The following is a 21,178-nucleotide window of genomic DNA, read 5'->3' as shown; positions in this document are numbered from 1 at the left end:
AAGCTTCGATAATACACTACCTGTAACCTACAAAAAATCGGCTAGTTATATGGTTCTGGCTCTTGTATCAACTACGCACGGGCCATTTGGATATCCACATATGCCAAGGCCCACGATTCTACCGTCGACAACGATCACTATGCGTGCGGCGCATAAGAAACAGTACTCACGTGCTAGGTTGCTTACTCGGTATCGAGGCACCATACGTGGAGACACAAGGTATGTCCCAGGTTCAAATTGGAGCCAACGAGATACTGGATTTTTTTTGACATATTTGGATTAGCATCGAATATAGGTAAAACCCAGCACAGGGCTGAATCATTAAGGGACCGAAATTTATTTAAGTGAGCCTGATTTTAGTATGGTCATACTCTCACAAAAGTGGCAGCTAAGGTAGGCCCGGTAGTAGAGAAAAGCCAGTACACTGATGAAATGGTACGGATGAAGTAACGATAAATTTCTCGGTCAAAGAGAAGACTCTGTATTAAGAATGTAATGCTCGCTTGAGTAACGCTTATCCTGAATCATGCAAATACACCATACCAGCCACACCAGTATATGCCAAATCGAAATGAAATCACAAAACCAATCAATAATCCCAAAAGGGTATCACGCCAGCATATGTCCTCTTGGAATTAGTCAAGGACATGTTCCAAAAAGAAAAAGAAAGGAAAAGTATATCAAGAGAAGATCCCCAAGGGCAGTGTCATGGCCACTTCAAAATTGGGCACGTTGACCACCTCGGCAATTTGCAAGTCACCAGCAACACTAGCGAGAATGTATGCCTCGCTGCGAGTAAGACCCTTAGTCTGCACCAACCACTGTATAAGATTCCGAGTGGCACTTCTGGTAGCCTCGTACAGGTCAGGAGCAATACCGAGAGCACCGTAAGTTCCAAGGTCGGGAAGGGGGTTCGGTATTTGGGCGCGGGGAGGAGTCTGGAACTGAGGAGCAGTCATCCAGGGCTGGTTCTTGAGGAGTTCAAAGCGGAGGGTAGCACGGATCGGGGTTTCGATGGCGGTACCGCAGACCTCGCCATGGCCTTGTGCAGCGTGGCCATCACCACAGCTGAAGAGGGCGCCGGCGGTTTGAACGGGGAGGAAGACGGTGGAGCCGACGCTGAGCTCTCGACAGTCCATGTTTCCACCGGCGTTTGTGGGCGGGACGGTCGAGAGTTCTTCGTCGTTGGCGGGGGCGAGACCCATGCATCCGAGGAAGGGACGCAAGGGGATCCGCATGTTCTTGAATTGAGCGAAGCCTGCTTCGCGGTTCAGCTCCCAGATCTTGATCTCGGGCTCTGAGAACTCGTCTGCTAGTAGACCGAAGCCTGGGATGATGGCGGACCACCCCCAGTCGGCAACCTGAAGGTCCAGGACTTCCACTTTGAGGACATCGCCGGGTTGGGCGTCGTTCATATAGATCGGACCGAAGACGGGGTTGACATGGTCAAGATCTAATGTCTTGATGGCTGAGGCCTTAGATGACGTGTCGAGTTGGCCATTGCTACTATCGATAGCATCGAAAGAGACGGTCTCGCCGGAGGAGACGGTGAGCTTGGGGGTGTTTTGACGAGACCATTTTTGGTGGCTACATTCTCTTCCCACATGGAAGTTACTCCATTCCTTTGGTGCCATATCGGATGTTTGAGGGTTCCAGGTTTCTGTCAGGATCATTGAAGAGAGAGAATATATGGAAAGAAAGATATGAACGCAATAATGGAAATAAAAAAAAAAATTCGACTAGAAGGGGAAGGGGAAAAAATTCGTGGAATATCCGGGCGATTTTGTATCTAATGAGCTCGGGAGATCCTCTGCAGGGTTGACCGTTCTGGAAGGTGACTAGAGCCGGATCTTATGCTTCTTTTGCTTACTCCACCCGGACACTGAGTCGCCTGCCTAAAGTGGTTTGACAGGTTTCCAACAGATTGGTACTGGTCCCCTGTCGGTGCCTCTGAGTTTTCAACTGTACGAAGTAGATATATTGGACTAGGAACAATCCCGAGATTTGGTTGGACAACACAGGGTAAAAGCGGCAGCGATAAGCAGACGACCTTGTAGGGCGGGGGAGGTTACGACATACGGAGAAGCCGATTGTAGAATTATACGAAATCCTGCAGTGTTAGTTTGGATGTATACAATATAAAATTCAAATTGCATCATTTACAAAAAGGAAAAGCTGTGGGGAACACAAGTTTCCCTGAACCTGCGTATATTTTCTTAGATTTCTTGGATATTTTGTTATGAATGCCGTCACGATGGAATTAATTGGTATACGTTTCTTCTTCTGTTTTTTTCATTTCAATTTTTTTTTTTCACTTAGGCTCGGCCCAAGAGACGAAAAGAAGAAATAGTTAAAAATGATTTGTAAAAGTTTTTTTTCAGTTAAAAAAAAAAAGAAAAATCCCTAATCGGCCCAAATCGGCCTAAAAAGTCCCAAAAGGTCCAACACCACCTTCTTCATTGGGTAAGGAGCGAACCGTTGGTAGGCTGTGAGTGGCACAGCTGCATAACATTTTGCAAGTGGAACTTGGCCTTTACTTTGGCTACTAACTATAGCCCATGGTTAGTACAAAAGTACTTAGTATACTTAGTATATACCTAGGTACCTAGATAGTATATCTTGTGTAGTATTGGATATAATTTAGATCTCAAGATCCCTGTCCGTCCAACATTGCTACAATACACGTTGCATTATCACTGTGAGGTTTGTTAGCACTATTGGTGGCGATTTCTTGTGCAATTTCATTTGCTCGTTTTCCCCGCATCGATAATTTCATCACGTGCTGAACCAGGTTCGTATCGTCCACTCGATCGGTAACTCCGTCGGACACCACTAGTAGCAGGTAACGGCGGTCCGTGTGTAAGGTGCGTCGCGAAGTGTAAGGGTCATTGGATAGGAAGTTGCCCCGAGATTCCGATCGGCTGGTAGCTGACGAGGCGGGGTCTGGCATGGAGTTCTCCAAAGTATTCACTGGATTCTTGTACTGCAAGTCCCCCAATGCTCGTGACATATTCAAGGATCCTGTCCTTCCAGAGTTAGTAGGTATTTTTGGAAGGTCACTCTCCTTTTCCTTTTAACTCACCAAGACGCTCTGTCCCGCTGCGATTGTTGACTACCCCGCCTGCCTGCTCAATTCGGGTCTTTTCGCTGGGAGTGGAGGGCTTATGAGCCTCTGTGAGACGTCGCTGGTGTATGGGTATTAGCATTCACGCCCAAATAAATACCCAAATCAACAACAATGCCTACAATGTGATACGGGTGCTCTGTTTTCCGATCCCGCTCAGCCAGGATAACATGCGAATCACCCAAATTGGAGACCATCAACTCGCCCTTGGTGAGATTAAGGCAACACATTGCCACTGTCGACCCTGAAATGGCAGGCTCGGCAGATTCATGCTCAAACCTATCCAACAGAATGCTGTCTTCTTCCGCCAGTGCTGCCTTGATAGCCGCGGCCCAATCGTCTTGTTCGAACTCCGGGCGCTGTCCGAGCAGGTGGTGCAGACTTTTATGAACATGTTCTGAAACCAATCCGGAACCACTGGAGATCTTGGTCAGTTCAAGCCTGGTCTAAAGGCCGCATCTCGAGGCTTTCCTTACTGCCCGTCATAGATTGCGAAGAATGCAACGTTGTCCTTCATGTTCGAAGGAAACTGGTTCGGGAAAATCACTGCACACCGATCCTCTTGATACTTCCTACCACCCTGGGACTGCCATTTCATTTCGGATAAGTACGATAGCTGTGCGAGGGCCATACACCATGACACTCACTTGACCAGCCCCAGCATCAAAGAGCGTGATTGCGTCCGAGGTAGACATTGTTTTGCGGAACATTTGGTCCCTCATGGCTCTGTGAGCCACAACCATGTTTGGCAGTTTATGTGCAAGGATCAATCCCTCGCAAGAGCATAGACAAGCTCTGGAAGTTCTGTCACGATATCTGTGGAGGATGATGATGCACTGACATCATGAACGCCTTCTGTTTTTGATCGATGCGAGGTTATTTACCAATATCCAATTGGTGGCTTTCAATGGCTTCCCCGGAGTCTATTCCTTCCCCAGACAGCCCTGGAGGTTTGCCAGCAATGTCTGATATTTGACTGCCGGCAATGATTTTTTTTCTTCCCCAGCACTTAGGACAGATAGCGTAGTAAATCCTCTTCTTTTAGATATCTCACTTCGATAAGTCTAATTAATCCCTCAAACCATTGAAATATCCTTTACCCTAATGATATTTAAGCTTCTAGCAAATAGACCCTGAAAGCTGCATAGATCTTCCATTGATCGCGCACGGGCCAATTTCCTCGGCGAATCTGCAAGATCGTGATTCTAATCAGGAACACCCTTTGAATTCACTTTTCTCACCTTCCACGCATCTCAAATTTAGTTCAGCATGGGCTGGGTAGGTGCGGGTGTACTAATAGCAACAATAGGCTACTTTCTCTACCGCTACCCTCCTCGCAACTGGGCCGAACCTCGTTCGTTTGCCCCTCCGGAACCCAAACCCGGCGCGCCGGTTGCCGCTGACACCACAGACGAGCCCGTGCAACAGAAGCATGGTTCACGGGTCTCGACAACAGCAATAGAGACAGAGGAGGAGGATTCCCAGAGAACACCCAAGGCTTCGGCGTTGAGCGCACCACTCCCCGTCCTTGCGGTCCCCACATTCAGCCTGGACAATAGCGAGAGCAAGACATCGCAGCCCGCCACGATGCCGTCCATTTCACAGCCTATAAATGGAACAGCAGAGCAAATATCTCCCACAAACCGTGATCATGGCGCACCAAAGTTCCAACCTCCACCACAGCCATCTCTCGCACCCCCTCCGAAACCACAACCGTTACCCATACCGCCGAAGGCAACAACCACCGGCGTTTCTTCCCTAATGCCTCCTCCCCCAGTGCCACGGCCCCGACCAGCCACACAAGCGAACCGCCTCACCCCCACAAGCACGCTGCAACCACCACGGCTCAGTGGCAGCTCTCTTGGCCCGCCACCATCAGCGGCCGCCTCTCAGCGCGGCCTGGGCCCACCGAGCAGCGGCAGCCGTCTTAGCAACAGCACCCTCGCCCCGACGCAAGTGTCTCTGAAGAAGTCATCACGCAAAGTGATTCTCCAGCCAGGATTCTCCCCCTTGACTGGGCAGCGCTAGCTGCGAACCCGAAGAACAACCTCCGCGGCGAAGGCCTTCCCCCAGGCCTGTTGCGGGTCACACCATCAATGCTAAAGGAGTACAATGGACGTAAGGGTCGTGATGCCTGGACTTCGTACAATGGAAAGGTGTACAATATCTCCCCCTACGCCCCTTACCATCCAGGTGGGAAGGGTGAGCTCCTCCGTGGTGCGGGGAAGGACTCTGCGCAGCTGTTCCAGGAGATCCACCCGTGGGTCAACTGGGAAGGAATCCTTGGGGAGTGTCTGATCGGAATTCTTGTTTCGGAGCATGATATCCAGACTGAGAATGCTCTGGATGCGATGGACTAATACTTGATTCACTTTTCGATCGTTGTTTTACCTTGCTGTAATTGTTCAGCCGGTTTGTATACAGTGTACATCTTACCACATAGAAATGAGATACCCTGCTGCTATATTATACAACGACTCGCATTCGAAAAGGTATATATTTGTTCTTGGCCGGATATCATGGCCTAGTCATCAGAACTCCTCCCAGAGAGAGTTACATAGATAGGTATCAAACATCGCTGATTCAAAGCTCATCCTTCACACCGTCAATACCGACCAACTCGGTCTCAAACACCAACGTCGCACCGCCGGGGATAGGGCCAACACCGCGGTCGCCGTAGCCGAACTCGGGCGGGATAGTCAGCGTGCGCTTCTCGCCAATGCACATGTCAAGCAAGCCCTGGTCCCATCTGTATACAATGAACACAACGAATTAGCTTCTAGCTTCCATACGAACAACCAAAGACAATGGGGGAAGTCTGTAGGCAATTCCACGATTGACATCTTCAAACAGCCCCAGATAACTTTCAACTCACCCCTTGATGACACGACCGGTACCCAGCTTGAAGGTCAAGGGCGCTTTGCGCTTGTAGCTGGAATCGAACTCGGATCCATCGGACTGCAGGGTGCCGCGGTAGTGCATGGCAACTCCGTCGCCGTTGGTGGTCTTGCGGGTGCACTCGACGGCGTGGGTTACTTCGATGCCGAGCTCGGCGGCCGCCGCGAGGGAGCCGAGGGCTGCGACGAGGATGGAGGTGAGACGCATTGTGTGTTTATGGGGTGGATTGGAGGGGAATTGGAGAGATAAGGAGTTTGGGGATGTGGACAGATGGGCGGAGATGGGACCGAGGTTTAGCGTTGGTCTGTGCTTTAAGCTTCAAGCCCTGGAGGTTTACGTCCATGGTTGTGAATCAAGGTTTTATTTAGGTATCACCTTGGAAGATATTTATTGATTATTATCTATATTTTACCAATTCTTTTGGAAATACGGATAATTGACCCCCAGTACAGATACCAAATGAAGCAGAGGCTGGATATATACATAGGTGGCTGTAACTACATGACTAGTAGTTGTATACTTTGAGATATTTGAAAGATTTTGTGTTACGTATTATTGACTGCAATATGTGGATATCCCATTGTGGCCCTACCTCAACAATTGAGATCCGAGCAACTGTTGGCTTTGAGTTCATCTGGGGATGTCATAACACCCCCATTCCTGACCTTCGGCTATCCACCGACGATTGTCGTGTACCGAAAGCCATTCTCGCCCTTTACTGGCTTACGAGTTTATCATCTCCATTAGGAAGACCCGGGGCCATGACATGATCGGCAGTCGCTTTCAAATCATCCTCGCCCATATCGCCATCCCACCCGTTGGAAACAAGGTAAGCACGGAACTTCTCATCGCGCACCCTCAAGTCTTCGCCCGTCAAATCAGGTACAAAGAAAAAAGTAACCAAGATCCCAACGACGCCACAAATAGCAGCGATAATGAAAGTCCACTTGTTCCCCAGACGATCCTTGATAGGCTGAAACGCCTGCGTACCGACAGCAGCACCTGCCTTCCCAATAGCCGCAGAGAGCCCGTAACAGGTCCCTCGAACACCGGTAGCATACGACTCAGACGAGATCAAACCGAGCATATTGCCCGGACCGAAATTGCCCGAGCTCTGCATCAGTCCATAGAAGACGACGAAGAGAGGCACGATCTTAGTAATGCGGTCGTAGGCGCAACCGATAATCAGACCGAAGATCAGGTATCCGCTGAAGCCGATCATCATAATAGGCTTGCGGCCAAGGCGGTCGCAGAGAATGGCTCCGAGGAAAACACCCGGCAGCGCGATTGCACCGAGGAGAAGCTGCCATTCGCCTGTTTTCAGGATTGTGCCGTCGTGCACGACCGAGGAGATGATTGTACCGGAGAAGACGCCGTTGGGGAAAGTGACGAAGTCTGAACATATTAGAATTTCCGTGCCTCTGCAAGTATTGGGGGATCTCTTACCGTAGAGGAACCAAGCACCGCAAGTCCCAATCAATGATTTCCAGTAATACCGCAGCACAAGCATGTAGGGTACGTGCTTCTTGATGGCTCCGCGTCGGTACAACACCGAGTTTAGCATTCGGATTCGGAAGTAGAACACCGACAGCGGCCAGATGCATCCTATGCCAAAGCACACCCGCCACACGGTGCTGTAGTGAGATTGCTGACAGGCCAAGAGTACGATCAAGAAGATTGAAACTGCGAATGGACCCCCAAATGACAAGGGGAAATTGGTTACCATGATGAATGCTGGACCACGGTGCTTCGGGGTTAGATCGTTTGCTGCTTCCGAGGCGGAAGTCGAAGAGGCCGGATACTCCCCGCCGGCGCCTGGGGATAGTTAGTAGAGTAGCAAAACCGGAATGATGTCGTTGAGGGTTTACTTACCGAACCCGACAATGCCACGGGCAACCGTCATCATCCAGAACATGCCATTGATGGTAATGCCATGCGAGGCTGTGGCGAGAATACCTCCGATGACAATCATGAAGGTTGTGAAGACGATAGCAGTCTTACGACCGAGATAATCACATGTCAGTCTGGTATAGCATAATCAGTCATCAGAACCTTTCCATAGCCCTAAATTTTAGTGGTGTGTTGTCCGTACCCAATAACAACCTGTCCAATGACTTCGCCGACAAGTAGAGCATTCGAAACGCGCGTGCTGACGGTGCTAGTGTACTCCTTGGGATATTCCTTTTTAAGGAGGACATTGGTCATAGTCCTGTGAGATGTTCTACGATTAGACATAGTCATGCATGCATGGGAGCAATCACTCGACCCACATTAGATTGTTTTGGTATCCATCGCTGATAAGGGCGAAGCCGCTTGCGAACTATTGAACAACATCCAGTTAATCAGTCTATCAGTTGCTGGCTTGAACCGCGAGTGCGGGGAAAGCGGAAAATAACCTGGCATGCATAGGCCAGGATAAGGCGCTCACAATAGTGAAGAGGTCTGACAGACTCTGCTGCTTTGGCGATGTACCCGATGAATGAGCAGGGCCAACTTGGTCGATAGTGTCTTGAGTCGCAGTCTTGGACTCATCGCACCCATGGAGTGCGGTCAAGTTTCGTGCTGAGGCCATTTAGACAGCCCTTGAGAGATGGCGTTGGTAGAGGTTTGGATTAAGATGAGACTGGAGGGATCAAGGGGGACAAGCACCCCTGGTAATCTGCTACCTATTTCATTTTCGACCTGTTGTACAAGTTGGAGCGGGGAAGGCCCCTATCAGGAACTAGCCCTACGATGGTTAAGCGTACAATAAGAATTAAGCCAATGGCTTATCTATGGTTGGCTTTAGAGTTGGGCTTGGTATGTCTCGTGATGTCTAAGCACGTGGGTTACATCTACGGAAATATATAAGATCAACCTCGCTAAGCCTATCTAGGTCTACTACTAGTTCATGTTATCTATTGATTTACTACTTCACTATCCTTAGTTGAATGGTTCTGACGGTTTTTTCATTCATCGGCTTTAAGTAGATAAACTCGCTAAAGTAACGCCGGATTCGAGTATGGCTAAAACTGGCCCGGACCCCGTGGGTATCACATATGCAGGAACGATTTCTGACCATCATAGAAGATTTTGGCAAAGAAAGCAAAGACATGACACATTATTGGGAAGAAGAATATTCCCGCATTTTTTTCATCATCACAGAAGCAACAGAGATGGCTCTATGCCCATTTGCCCAGCAACGCCATGAGGGCAGCTCCAGCACAAAGAAGGAAGAAGGCAATCAGCACATCGCGGATGGGAGCCTTGCGCATGGAGTGACTGAACATGAACTCATGCGCCATCAGCTCAACAAGGGCAGTGTAAATGAGAATTCCAGCGGAGATAGAGTCAAAGACACCGTTGACGATGAGTGTGGTTCGGCCAGTAGGTGGGTAACTGTTTCGAACACCCAAGCCAATAGCAATAGCAATCGGAGTCGAGATTCCAAAGCAAAAGCCCAGGATGTAGGGAGTGTTGCGCTTCGATTTGGGCCAGGGAATGGTAGCCAGACGAGAACCAAGACCAAGTCCTTCAAAGGTTTGGTGGAAGACAAGCACAATGTAAAGGGTAGTGAACTCGGCACCAGACACCGCAAGAGTGAGACCGATGAAGACAGAGTGGAAGATGATACCGAACTCCAGGATGAAGATCGAAGTAAGCTGGGCGGCGTAGTCCTCAGCCGCTTTGATGTCGTTTTCGGAATCGCTGTTATCGTGATGCTCACGGGTATGACCAAGGTGGTCCTCCCCTGGCATGTGAATCTTCGGCTCATTGGTTTCGTTGACGAGAGATTGATCGTCGAGATGGGTGTGGGTATTGCCTTCCTCATCGTGCAAATGGCCTTGACCAAAGTGCGAGAAACGCATTACCATCAGCTCCACAAAGAACAGGACAACAATGGTCATGAGGATGATGCCCTCGACCCAGCTGTATTCAGTAATTGGGCCGGTCAGACATTCATTTTTGAGTGCCTCCTCTGCGGGAGCCAGTAGGTGAATGAAAGCAGTGGCAATGATCACACCGGATCCGAAGTACTTGGCGATGAAAAAGGCCCATTTAGGAAATCCACCGTTCTTGCTAAAGCGACGGGCGAAGACGGGGAACAGAGCACCAAACATGGAGCCAACCATGATCACAAAGACGGAGGAGATCCGCAGGCCCATGCGGCCATCGAACTCATTCCCGGATTCACAGGCGTCCTCACGCTTGAGGAGAGTGGAGTAGGATTCCATTGTGTATAGGGGGGACAAAAGAACGTTTGTGGGAGCCAATGAAGTGCACAGAATACAAGAAGAGATGTAGACAAGGGTGCAAGTGTCCCAATGGGAGGAGAGAAGGACTTGTGATTAAGGTGAGATGAGACGAATGGACTTCCAGCGAGGGGTGTGTGGGAGGCTAGTTGACCGCAATCCCCAAGGTCCTCGATGGTAGGCGAGATGCGTAGTTAGTCCACTAACCATGCATGGAATTACCAGGAGATCCTGACAATGTCGCACTCTGTGGATACTGATTGAACAGAATATAGCGAGAAAGAAATAAAAGGCTTCTTCTTCTTCTTCTAACTGCTCGTGCAAATGAGTCGCACTGTGAAGTCGCAAGGTGCAGGCTTTCGAAGGGGTTTTCTAGCCAGAATGGGTACCCTGGGAGCAAGGGGCGGAAAATTCAGCCGATATAGAGATAATAAATCAATCACTTCCTCTGAATGGACAGACTCAAGACCGAATCAGATTTTGCAGGACCTTGATTATATTAATCATCCGCAGCCCTGGAGGGGATCCATGGGGACCTTGGGAGCGCGGAAGACGTCAAGGAGAGAGTTTTACACTCTATCATCCCGGTACCGGGTACTTTGCCACCCATACAATTTTGGGCGTAGCCGGAAGTACCCGATACTTGAGACTAGCGTGGTGAGGACCTTGGGAGCCATTTCGTGGGTCTCCGATCACGATTTCGGTGATTAAGTCACGTGGACAGGAGATAAGGTCCTTCCTGTGTCCCAGTGTGTGTGGATGTGCCATCTTTTTGTTCTGGATGAAATAGGATAGGAAGACTGAGATGATCAAAAGGGGTTTGAAGGAATCTGGTTGACAGCCCTCTTGAGAGGGAAGAGAGAGTCCTTTCCCTTTGGACGCGTCTCTATCGCCAATCGGAGGATCGGCGGTAAAGGCGCTTGGCATGAGCTTGAGGTCATCGGGGAAGCTTTTCGACCACGCCCTTGAGCAATACATTCGAACATGGCTCCCATTCGACGATACCTTCGCATTAGCAAATATTCAGTTCTGGAATGTCGCATTTATCTGGAATCTCCATCTGATTCACGATGGCTATTGGACTCCCGGGATCCTGTCCTGCCTCGGGTCATCGCTGCCGTTCGACCGTTGGTCCTTCCGAAGCTGCGTGAAGAGAATGAGCGGTTGTTCATGCGCAAGAAGGGCAAGCCGGTCAAAGATGTCATTGCAGAAGGTATGTATAGACCCCTCAATACTCCTCATATAACGAACCAGGTATGTTGACACATTGCTTAGATGAATTCGAAGTGGCCATCTTCCTCCGCGAATCCCGCACCCGCCATTCGCTCCTCACACGCAATAAGACATTCCACGGAAAGGAACCCCAGGATCAGGACTCGGGACCGGAGCCGAAACCAGACCTTATCTCAGGGAATACGACTGCCAACCTGGTGAACTCGGTAGATGACGAAATTATGATCGAGAGTGACAGTGAGGCTGATCTGGAATTGCACAAAATCCCCGAATCCGAGGATGAAGTTGCGCTGGGGAACGGACGTCGGCCAAGAAAGAGAAATCGGACAACTAGGGGAGACCAGGTGCTACCCGAAGACACGCCTGGCAGTGACGAAAAGAAGCTCCGCTTCAGTACCCATTATGAGAGCTTCAATATCCATGGATGGGTGTTATGTCTGTTGATCACTCGCAAAGGCGACAAAACCAGACCAAGTGCGGGGGTACCCGAGTCAAATCGGCAACCTCTGATGGAAGAATGGATTTCAACTCAAGCTCAGGCTTCTGTTGATGATGATTGATCCAAGATGGTCAGCAGGTGTGGACCTGTGGACCTAGCAATGTTCAATATGGTCGACCCGTGGACAGACATCTTGCTTACGATTAAGCTTTCTCAATCTCGTAATGTGGGCAGCCGTGGTAGAATGATCAGTCGCAAACGGCCTGGTGACACCGCCAGCACCGCCAGAAATATTGGTGATATATTTTGTTCCAACCCCCTGCAAATGACACATTACTTTGCTTTGATTTGCCCGCGTTGCAAACACTGTGTCAGAGACTTTGCCGCATCTTGTAAAATCATGGGCTTGGCGACTCATATCACGCGGTACGTTGACTCCAGTCTACGAGGCTAGGCGTCACTTAGGAGAGCACAACATCTTCCCACTACCGGGCGGCGACAGGATTTGCACTGTATGATGTTGTGATCGGCAGGCTGGTGTCACCAAGGATCAGGCAGGTTACACAAGTGGCGGGCTGTCATACTCCCCGGATGACTTCTTCAAGCACGATGTCAGATAGATAGAGCCGTTGAGACGAAAATGTCAGCTACGGAGTACACCCATACACGACTTTCTGTTTACCTGTCTCGGTCGCATTCATGACATTCTACGACAACACGGACAAGGGCATGGAGCTAGTCTATCTCACACATTCCAATTTCCTCGGAGACATTTCGATTCCACCCAACCTGAAAACCTCCATGTGGTATGGGCTCTCGCAACTTCGGGCCGCAGCTTCCAGAAGCCAAGCTAGAAGATTCTGAAGTGGATCTTTACTTGAAACAGCCCGTCTCCATCTCGTCCCGTGACCCTAACACCTCAATGGGGAAGTATTTCAGTCCCGATGTGCTGGGTTCGGGGGGCTATGAGCACCCTCCAGTACTGAAATTCAAGACAAATCATACATTTTATTTTTCCATTGGCTATACTGTGTAGCATATCGGCGTATAGATCTAAGTGTCAGAATTATTATTTAGAATACCTTGGCCCTCTAAATCTACAGCCAATAAACAGGCTGATTGAATATCTCAAACCGATCTTGCTACGATCAGGGGCAAATTCCCGATCTGTTTAGAAAGCCGAACCTTGGAACTTAGGTTATAAATCTCCGACTCCTAAATCGCAACTCCACTTGGTACGGAGTAGTTTTTCCAACGGTGCGGAACGGTGAGATGGAATCCAAGTGGAGTAGACTTGGCCTAAGTGGGATCGTTTATTGAAACTTGGAAGTTTGTGGACCGCTAGTTCATGAGTAGAGTTTTCTTTCCCATGTGTTTCTTTCCTTTCTTTTCTTTTTTTTTTTTGCCACTTTTCCCACTTTTTATTTTCCCCTTTCTTGGTTCCCCGGGCTTTAGCTCAGGTACCCGTGTGGTCGCATAAATCTCATCCGTGGATACTCCGTCTATGTTTGCCACTTGCCATTCCACTGTGTACTCCGTGATACCCGTGGACCTTACCTTTTTTTTATCGGAGCCGGGTAGTCAAATTATGCTGTTTTTAATATACGGAGTACTCCGTATGGAGTTCCAATTATTCCCATGCCATTTGCAATTCACCTGCCCCCTTTGAACATTTGCGGGGTCTTGCAAACCCCGAGCGGTACCGTTGTGTGTTGTATACATACCCACACTTAGGGCTTACATATATATGAAGCATTAGCACGGTATTACTACATAGGGCAGAGTGCATTTACATATATTTCCTATAGAAGTACGGAGTATACGGAGTAATCATATGTCTAATGCAATAATATCTCTGCCTGAATTTATTAGATGTCATGATCAAAAAGAAATAAAAATTCCAAGGTTAAGGAACATGGCGGATGTAACGGAATACCATTGCATTATTTTAGGCCCCAGATAATTTCCGGGGAACACTGTAAGCATCCCGAAGTTGGGGAATTTGCTCAAGTAAGTAGTACATAGTAGTCTGCACGGAGTACGGAGTCGTTATATACCTTCACACATCCAGTTTACGCAATATGCTCACACCACACACATCCAACAGGTGTAAGTGACCGCTGCCTATAGTGATCATGCCATGAACGCCACACCAGGGATGAAGTAGATCTCCCACCGTGAAACCTAAGGCCCAGTGATGTGCACAATGCAACCACTAGGGAGATTGGGGAGGGGGAAAGTTGGACAAACCCCTCTCGATGCAATATTCACTAATAGCCAATAATTATGAGGGCTGGGGTCAAATTGTATACAGGGATCCATCTTTCTCCAGATGTGCTACAACCCTATCCTGCATACTTTCAAAATGACGATGTGCAATGCACAGTCCTCTGCAGCAAGACGATCCTACCCAGGGACCCTCAGCCACACTTACTATAGGCGGAGGTTAATCGGCTCTGTACTCCGCGGGGAATGATGGTATACGCCAAAACGACCCAAAAATCGGCCTTGATTTGTATTACATGTTGTTATTATGTTGTAGAGCCATAGGGGTCCTAATCGGGAATGGTAGACAGTACTAGAAAGATAAGAAGGTACGGAGTACGGAGCGCAATGTAATAATATGAAATAATAGCCGAAGTGCTATACAGCATATTCCGTACATACGGAGAACTAAAAGCGAAACCCGTTAGAAGTTAAGGAACTCATACTCCGTATATGTATCACATCCCCCAAAGGGTTCTTTCTATTCTTGCATGTCTCAACCACGGCTTTATTTAGTTTGGTAGCACGGGTAAAAACCACGGTTTAGGATGGGTCCTTGATTCGAGATTTTAACCCTGCCGTTTGCATTTTATTTTATTTTTTTATTTTTTATTTCTCATTTTGTTTTATTTTGTTTATTTCTATTTTTTCTATTTTCTTTTTCTTTTCTTTTTTTTTTTGCCATATTTTCTTTTCGGCCCCTGATCCCGTATCACTCTGGCCGTTGTTATCTGGATGCCGTATATATGTGCATATGTGCCTGGCTATGATATATCATATCAGTTTAGAAGGAATGCATATGTTGTACTCCGTAGGATAAACACCTGGGCAGGCTTGTCCTTATTCTGTAATCCCAGCATTCTGGGAACTCGGCTGTCACGCCCTTTTAGTGTGTGTAATCAATACGAATCGGCCATCCCGTTTGACCCTAAATCGACAGAAGCAAAAAAAGAATGGGATAATCTCCTAATGTTATTTTACCTTTGCTATTTATTTTTATTTTCTTTGCTTTTTTTCAATCCTGCCGTCGTTCTCTAGGATCTGCAAACATGCACACACGTGTTGTGACCTAACGTCTTGTTGTTCTCTCTTATTGAGTCATACAGGATTAATGTGCTTGGACCTATGTCGTTTATCATGTCCCAGTTACGGAGTACAGTTTACACGACAAAAAGAAATATTCAAAAAAGAAAAGAAAATATTAAAAAAAAGTCGTTCTCACCGCATCAAGGAACCGTCCCTATGGAGCCTTGGTGGGCCCACGGGAGATTGCCCTTTACCAGTTGTCATCTCGCGTGGTTTCATGATTTACTATACATACAGAGGGGGGGACTTGTGAGACCTGAGCAGAAATTTAATAGCTGCATTAGTTAGGCCATATACCCTGGACTTTTATCTGTATATGTATATAGTGAGGTTGCATGGCATATATGTTTGATTACTATGTCTTATTTCCCTCCACTCTCTTCCTCCACTAGTGGTTCACAGGAAGGCACACAGCGCCACACTAGAAGTATGTTGTAGTGGGGAGCTTCTAGAAAAAAATGGGAAATTTCCATTGGATTTCCCACTTGGGGTTGTATTATTCATCCGGGTTAATTCGAGCAAGTAAATCACAAATTAATTCCCTACGTCAGATCAGGTGGATACTCAGCCTCCTGTTCATGGCAGGGATGTTCGATGGGGATTTTAGGGACTAATTTAGTCTGTTATTAGTGACGGTTGAACGGAAAGGTTGGGGGGAGGGCAGACTTTCATTTCTATAAGAATCCTGCTCCGGTAACCTTTTTCTTCCCCTTCTTCTCTCCATCCACTCAACTCTACACTACACCATATTCTGCTACATATTACTAGCTCCTTGGTCTGTTCCAGTCTGTTGTCAACCTGAACAACTACTATCAACTCTCAACCTTCCAACCCTTCCAACCATTCACAATGCCTTCCGTCGGATCTTCTCAGTTCCCCCCATGCCCCGGTCCTCCTCCTAAGGGCCCTCTGCCTCCGCTGCCGAAATAAACAGTCCACAGTCCCCTCTCCTCAACGAACATGATGACACCGGCGCATTCTGGTCCACCAGATCCGCCCACGACCTGGACCCTTCAGCATGGATATCACGACTTCGGCTTCGACCTAGTTTCGACTCTCACCTGCGAACCTTTGTTTTCGATTCGGACCTTCAACACCTAATTTCCACCATGTCCCACCCAAACAAAAGGACGCCCTTACTTAAAGTTGGGATTGAGATGGACGACACAAAGAGCAACAGCTCTTCCACCGTCTATTCTCGTCTCTTGGCATTTCAATTCAACGATGCGTCGCTAGCCAAAGCTCAATGCGCGCGGTGAAAAACTTGTCCCAAGTGGGCCTCGGACATCTTTTTTTATTCTCTTTCATCTTTGTGCCCTCGCTCTTCAGCAACCTTACTCGCACACTATGGGACCCGGCGCTGGCGCTACTTCCCTCGATGTGCATTAATAGCCTTTCTATTTGCTCTTTGTCTCATTTCACCTCTCCGGCACTATTGATCACGCTCCCCCTGTCTTCTGCGGGGGTTCGTTTCACCTGTTCGATCTTGACCCATCTGTGACGCGCAGATGTGGAGAAGGTGCAGCTGCTCAGCCGCTGCACATTTATTGGACAATCCGAATTTGTCCACAACCCCCTATCTGGGTACCTAGGATGAACTGGGGTTGCCTTCCGATCATCCCGTCGCTCATGCGTCATTGACTTGGGCGCACAGTGCCTTTTTTTTTTTTCTTTTTCTCTTTGTCTGCCGCTGTGACCTGTCATCCTGATTGTTTGGATGCTTTTTTAATTCTTTTTATTTTGGTTCCTTTTCTCTTTTTTCCTTTTCTTTTTCGTTTCTCTCCTGCATCTGGCCGAATCTGAATCGACATGTATCATAGACTTAGTATACCCAACAGAGCAATTTGAATTTTTTTTATCTATTTAAAACGTTTCATTTGATTAATTGCTTACGGTCTATGCATATGTCGTGCATAAACAAGACTGGGGACTGCGGGTGACACCCACCTGACCGCCCGTTTCACTAACCAGCCAGCATCCCGCAGAAAATCACTAGCACCGAAGCTAGCAGGGATGTCACGGAGGGCGGATGTCGCGGTAGTCGAATTGACGCATATTTAACCCGCAAATCAACCAGATACGAGCGATTTAGAATCTACACACCAATATGACTCATTGGTCGGCAATCCAATTTAGTAGACCTGCATATTGTACATGCACTTCTTCCATCATAAGCTCTGAAGTAGCACCGATCTGACGCGATCCTTATCGAGCCTCCCATTATGATTTACAGCGCATTTGCCGGATCCAGTTCAATGCATACCTGCGCGGTCTTTAGGGCTGTATATCGCACATCTCATGTTGCCGCACCGCTCGGGTCGATTGGGTATTATTCCATATTGTACCCGACCCAAACCTGATGTTAAATCACACCATACTATCCAAAACGATTACGTGCATATATACACCCAACACGGGAAGTTGGACGTTTGTCAGTCTAGGATATACCGGCAACATCCCTAGCGTGTATATAATTAGCTCTTAATATCAACTGTTAAATGCTAAATGGCTCAGCGGAGAAATAAGGAAGGAAGATACGAGTTTAGTCCCGTCCGAGCGCTTCGGGATTTGCTAGCCATATTGGTACGTGCCCTATGGAGTACACCTCAGTGCTATTACGACTACAACAAAATGGAGGTTAACCTATTGTGAGTATTTCTAGGTACAGTAGCTGCGCTAACAAATGCTCCATGCTCAACTCTTTTCTTCTAGCCAATTATCAATAGTGCAGCTGAGCAGTGATTTGGATAAACATTTTCGATGCTAATTAGACTAGACTATGATTACAATAGCCTCGAAATGCATACGGGCGTGCCGGGATCCTCGGTGGCCGTTGGCCCGTCACTTGACTGATACAGTTGCATGTTGTCGTCATTGAAGAAATTCCCGACAATCTGTGTCCAATAGATCTCGCAGATAGTGTTCCAAGGTTTCTCCCCCCGCCTCTACCCCTCAACCCGATACACTTCGTCTATCCGTGGTTATCCATGGCTCTTCCATGGATTGTATGAGATTGACTTTTTTTTATTTGTTTTTGTTTGTTTCATTCCACTTATTCCAATATTGGAAGTAAGCTAGGCCATTTTGGCGAGGTCAAGTGACCCAAGTAAGCTTTTGGCCCCAAGGCTCTCGGATCTTGCCCTGACAATCTCCATATTTCATCAAATCAATGAATCATGGAGTTTTGACCTCGATATGTCTCAGGCCCTGGAATGTCTGTGCTCATGAAAAATAACCTTGGAACCTTCCAAGGCACCGTTTCCGGGTTGTGGCTGTCATCCTTGGCTTGCATAGCCACGTGCGCCAAATGAGGTCATTCGCTGGGTATATCGCTCTAATCAGAGATATGGAGTAATCAGAAATGTCCTTATGCAGGTATATGGCCAAGGATTACGTCTTGGGCAGAGACGGACCTTGTGAGAAATAGCGGTATACAACAGATGCGTTGGGCGCCATTGCTGGTTCTCAGCTCTCTGGGCTATGTTACGAGGGGCGGTGAATATTGAGGCTCTTCGTATTCTAGATGCTTTGCGTCGTACGACTGACTCTCGTAGAGCTTTGACGTCAATACATTTTGCCCGGGTTGAGTGAGATTGATGGCCTGAGTACCGGGTCGAGTATACTTTAGGGCCAAAGTGGAAGATATATCCGATTCGTTCCCATGAGAAACCTATACAACATATACCTACTTAGGTAGGCCCTGGGCCATTTGAAATCTATCCCAAACAGGATATCGTTAGCTAATTGTTGATAATTTGGGTGGAATGAAATGGCGTTGCCTAGCTCGTAATTCAAGCCACATGTTGGTCTTTTTTGCTGGTTTTCCAAGAACTTAGGGTCTAGTGCGATACCTTGTCGTAGTCCTATTTATTTCTATTTTGACTCGGGGATGTCGAAGATGGTATTTGGCCGTGGAAGGTACATGTACCTATACATCGTAGTACATATCTAAACGAGAACGAATCATTTTGGAGAATAGAAAGTAACTTATATCGTAATTTTTGAGGAATTTATCAGATATAGACCATATATAACTTGATTGATGTCAATAAACAGATTTTATTTGTAGTCAGTAGAAGCCGAATATCTCCAGGGCTTATATCAAGAAACCGAGGATAAACACACGTGATTCGGGCCCCCAAATCAATCGCGGCTGTCCCTTCTCCTCCAAGGGCAAAGCCACCATGGTTCTACAACTGCATGTATGGGGCCCGGCCTTTTCCCTACCTTCAATTGACGCACAATGCCTTGCTGCAATTGCATACTGTTCCGAGGTCCTCCCTAAAGACTCGTGGGAGCTAATCGCGAGTAGCGATCCTTCTGTGTCCCCAACAGGTTAGTGACGTGACCAGAACAAAAAAAAAAGCACCACCAGAATCAGATAGCTAACAAGTCATTTACGGATAGGTGAGCTCCCTGCCCTCCAGAATGGCTCTGTCTGGGTGAGCCGGTTCCGCAATATTGTGGACTACCTCCGCCAATACTCGGAGGGCGCATGGAACCTGGATCAAAACCTAGACGACGTGCAAAAAGCCGATAGCGTTGCGTACGCACCCCCTACCTCTACAACAGCGCGAGGAACACAAAACACTAACAATCAACTTTCCCTCCAGCTTCTCCTCCTTCATCGAATCCCGCGGCCAATCCCTCATCGACCTCTACCTCTACGTAACCAGTCAGAACTACTATACCAACACATCCCCAGCCTACGGCTCTCTCCTCCAATGGCCAAACCAATGGATCCTCCCACCAAAGCTCCACGCCGCCGCAAAAACCCGCACCGAACACCTCGGCCTATCCTCGCTAGACCTACAAGCAATGGAAGACCAACGCAAACGCGAGCACTCCGCCGCCGTAGCATCCGGCCAAATCCCTAGCAACCTGATCCAGCAGCCCCACGACACAGTCTCCAAACTCCTGGGCCGCACAGCGCAAACCAACCAATTCCGCCTGGAAGCCCTAACAGCCGACTTCTTCGAGCCACTCGAAGCAATGCTCGCCCGCAGCAAGACCTGTCTCCTCCCCGCCGATGACAACAACAACCCCTCCTCGCTGGACTGCGTCGCGCTGGGCTACCTGTCGCTAGCACTCGTACCGGATCTAGCCTTCCCCTGGCTGCGCGACGCGATTCGCGCAAAGGCCCCCTGCTGGCGGCGTACACGGAGCGCATGCGCAGTCGCTGTTTCGGCGACGCGCCTGTCGAGGCTAGGCATGCTTTCCAGCCCACAGTGCCAGCCGCCCTGCCATGGCGCGCACCGGAGCGCATCTCTGTCGCAGCGGTTGGCACTACACTTCTCGGCACATTGGCGGATAACACGCCGTTCTTGCGCGAGGTGCGCCAGAATAGACGGCTGAAGCAGGCCGTTGAGGCTGATTCGGAGTTTAGCTCGGTGGAGAAGCAGGTCCTGTCTTCGTATGCGGATTCTAGTAACAAGGATATGTTGCTTTCTATTGCGACTGCTGTGGCGGGGACGGCTGCTCTCGTTGGTTATATGGTGCATGTGGGTTTGCTTTCTTTTTCGACTGGGGGTGTTGAGGAAGAAGAGCAATTCGAGGAAGATGCGGGTGTATTGCAGATTGATCCTGGGTCTGCTTCTGACTTCCTCGGCGCCTTCTAAGCCTTGAAGAGGTCATTGTGTCTGGTTCCGTGGATATTACGGGGTCGGTATTTTATTTTACTATTTGGGTGGAAGCGAAGACTGTACGATAGCATTGCGTTTTTTGTCCTTTGTACTTGTGTGTTGACGTACCCATGGTTCCGAGCCACATTAAAATGCAGGTCTTTGATCTGATCCTCTACTTGAAATATCTCCTTTGTTAGCTTTATAATCGAACTCGAGAAAGAATCTAAGATTTCTTTGCTGGTGATAATTAGTTTAGGGCCCCAAGAAAACCTTGGAA

General features: G+C 48.3%; 8 protein-coding genes across 8 annotated transcripts; 3 read left to right on the top strand and 5 right to left on the bottom strand.

Moving 5' to 3' along the window:
- Nucleotides 1–680: 680 nt before the first annotated feature.
- On the bottom strand, nucleotides 681–1,634 carry N7487_004544 (acetamidase/formamidase family protein; the record flags this gene model as incomplete). The annotated part of the gene is made up of 1 exon (XM_056872291.1): nucleotides 681–1,634. The coding sequence occupies one exon, from the start codon at nucleotides 1,632–1,634 to the stop codon at nucleotides 681–683; it is 954 nt and encodes a 317-aa protein (XP_056730011.1).
- A 1,013-nt stretch (nucleotides 1,635–2,647) lies between these two features.
- On the bottom strand, nucleotides 2,648–3,867 carry N7487_004543 (PP2C family serine/threonine-protein phosphatase; the record flags this gene model as incomplete). Its single annotated transcript, XM_056872290.1, has 5 exons — nucleotides 2,648–3,021; nucleotides 3,083–3,185; nucleotides 3,247–3,541; nucleotides 3,601–3,710; nucleotides 3,772–3,867. The coding sequence occupies 5 exons, from the start codon at nucleotides 3,865–3,867 to the stop codon at nucleotides 2,648–2,650; spliced, it is 978 nt and encodes a 325-aa protein (XP_056730010.1).
- A 526-nt stretch (nucleotides 3,868–4,393) lies between these two features.
- N7487_004542 (cytochrome b5-like heme/steroid binding domain-containing protein) lies at nucleotides 4,394–5,484 on the top strand (the record flags this gene model as incomplete). The annotated part of the gene is made up of 2 exons (XM_056872289.1): nucleotides 4,394–5,107; nucleotides 5,167–5,484. The coding sequence occupies 2 exons, from the start codon at nucleotides 4,394–4,396 to the stop codon at nucleotides 5,482–5,484; spliced, it is 1,032 nt and encodes a 343-aa protein (XP_056730009.1).
- Nucleotides 5,485–5,707: 223 nt separating this feature from the next.
- On the bottom strand, nucleotides 5,708–6,229 carry fkbp3 (peptidylprolyl isomerase family protein FPR2; the record flags this gene model as incomplete). Its single annotated transcript, XM_056872288.1, has 2 exons — nucleotides 5,708–5,873; nucleotides 6,000–6,229. 2 exons carry the CDS (start codon nucleotides 6,227–6,229, stop codon nucleotides 5,708–5,710), a joined length of 396 nt encoding a protein of 131 aa, XP_056730008.1.
- A 508-nt stretch (nucleotides 6,230–6,737) lies between these two features.
- On the bottom strand, nucleotides 6,738–8,594 carry N7487_004540 (uncharacterized protein; the record flags this gene model as incomplete). The annotated part of the gene is made up of 6 exons (XM_056872287.1): nucleotides 6,738–7,417; nucleotides 7,469–7,837; nucleotides 7,895–8,046; nucleotides 8,115–8,231; nucleotides 8,293–8,342; nucleotides 8,451–8,594. The coding sequence occupies 6 exons, from the start codon at nucleotides 8,592–8,594 to the stop codon at nucleotides 6,738–6,740; spliced, it is 1,512 nt and encodes a 503-aa protein (XP_056730007.1).
- Nucleotides 8,595–9,183: 589 nt separating this feature from the next.
- Nucleotides 9,184–10,236, bottom strand: zrfB (low-affinity Zn(2+) transporter ZRT2; the record flags this gene model as incomplete). Its single annotated transcript, XM_056872286.1, has 1 exon — nucleotides 9,184–10,236. The coding sequence occupies one exon, from the start codon at nucleotides 10,234–10,236 to the stop codon at nucleotides 9,184–9,186; it is 1,053 nt and encodes a 350-aa protein (XP_056730006.1).
- Nucleotides 10,237–11,238: 1,002 nt separating this feature from the next.
- On the top strand, nucleotides 11,239–12,047 carry N7487_004538 (uncharacterized protein; the record flags this gene model as incomplete). The annotated part of the gene is made up of 2 exons (XM_056872285.1): nucleotides 11,239–11,467; nucleotides 11,530–12,047. The coding sequence occupies 2 exons, from the start codon at nucleotides 11,239–11,241 to the stop codon at nucleotides 12,045–12,047; spliced, it is 747 nt and encodes a 248-aa protein (XP_056730005.1).
- A 7,414-nt stretch (nucleotides 12,048–19,461) lies between these two features.
- N7487_004537 (uncharacterized protein) lies at nucleotides 19,462–20,895 on the top strand (the record flags this gene model as incomplete). Its single annotated transcript, XM_056872284.1, has 4 exons — nucleotides 19,462–19,612; nucleotides 19,685–19,823; nucleotides 19,891–20,432; nucleotides 20,507–20,895. 4 exons carry the CDS (start codon nucleotides 19,462–19,464, stop codon nucleotides 20,893–20,895), a joined length of 1,221 nt encoding a protein of 406 aa, XP_056730004.1.
- Between the last annotated feature and the right edge of the window lie 283 nt (nucleotides 20,896–21,178).

The sequence above is a fragment of the Penicillium crustosum genome (genome assembly GCF_028827405.1).
Source record: "Penicillium crustosum strain IBT 35664 chromosome Unknown utg000002l_segment0_segment0, whole genome shotgun sequence".
Lineage (NCBI taxonomy): Eukaryota > Fungi > Ascomycota > Eurotiomycetes > Eurotiales > Aspergillaceae > Penicillium > Penicillium crustosum.
Note: the sequence above shows the minus strand (reverse complement) of the source record. Positions and strands in the feature narration are given on the sequence as shown.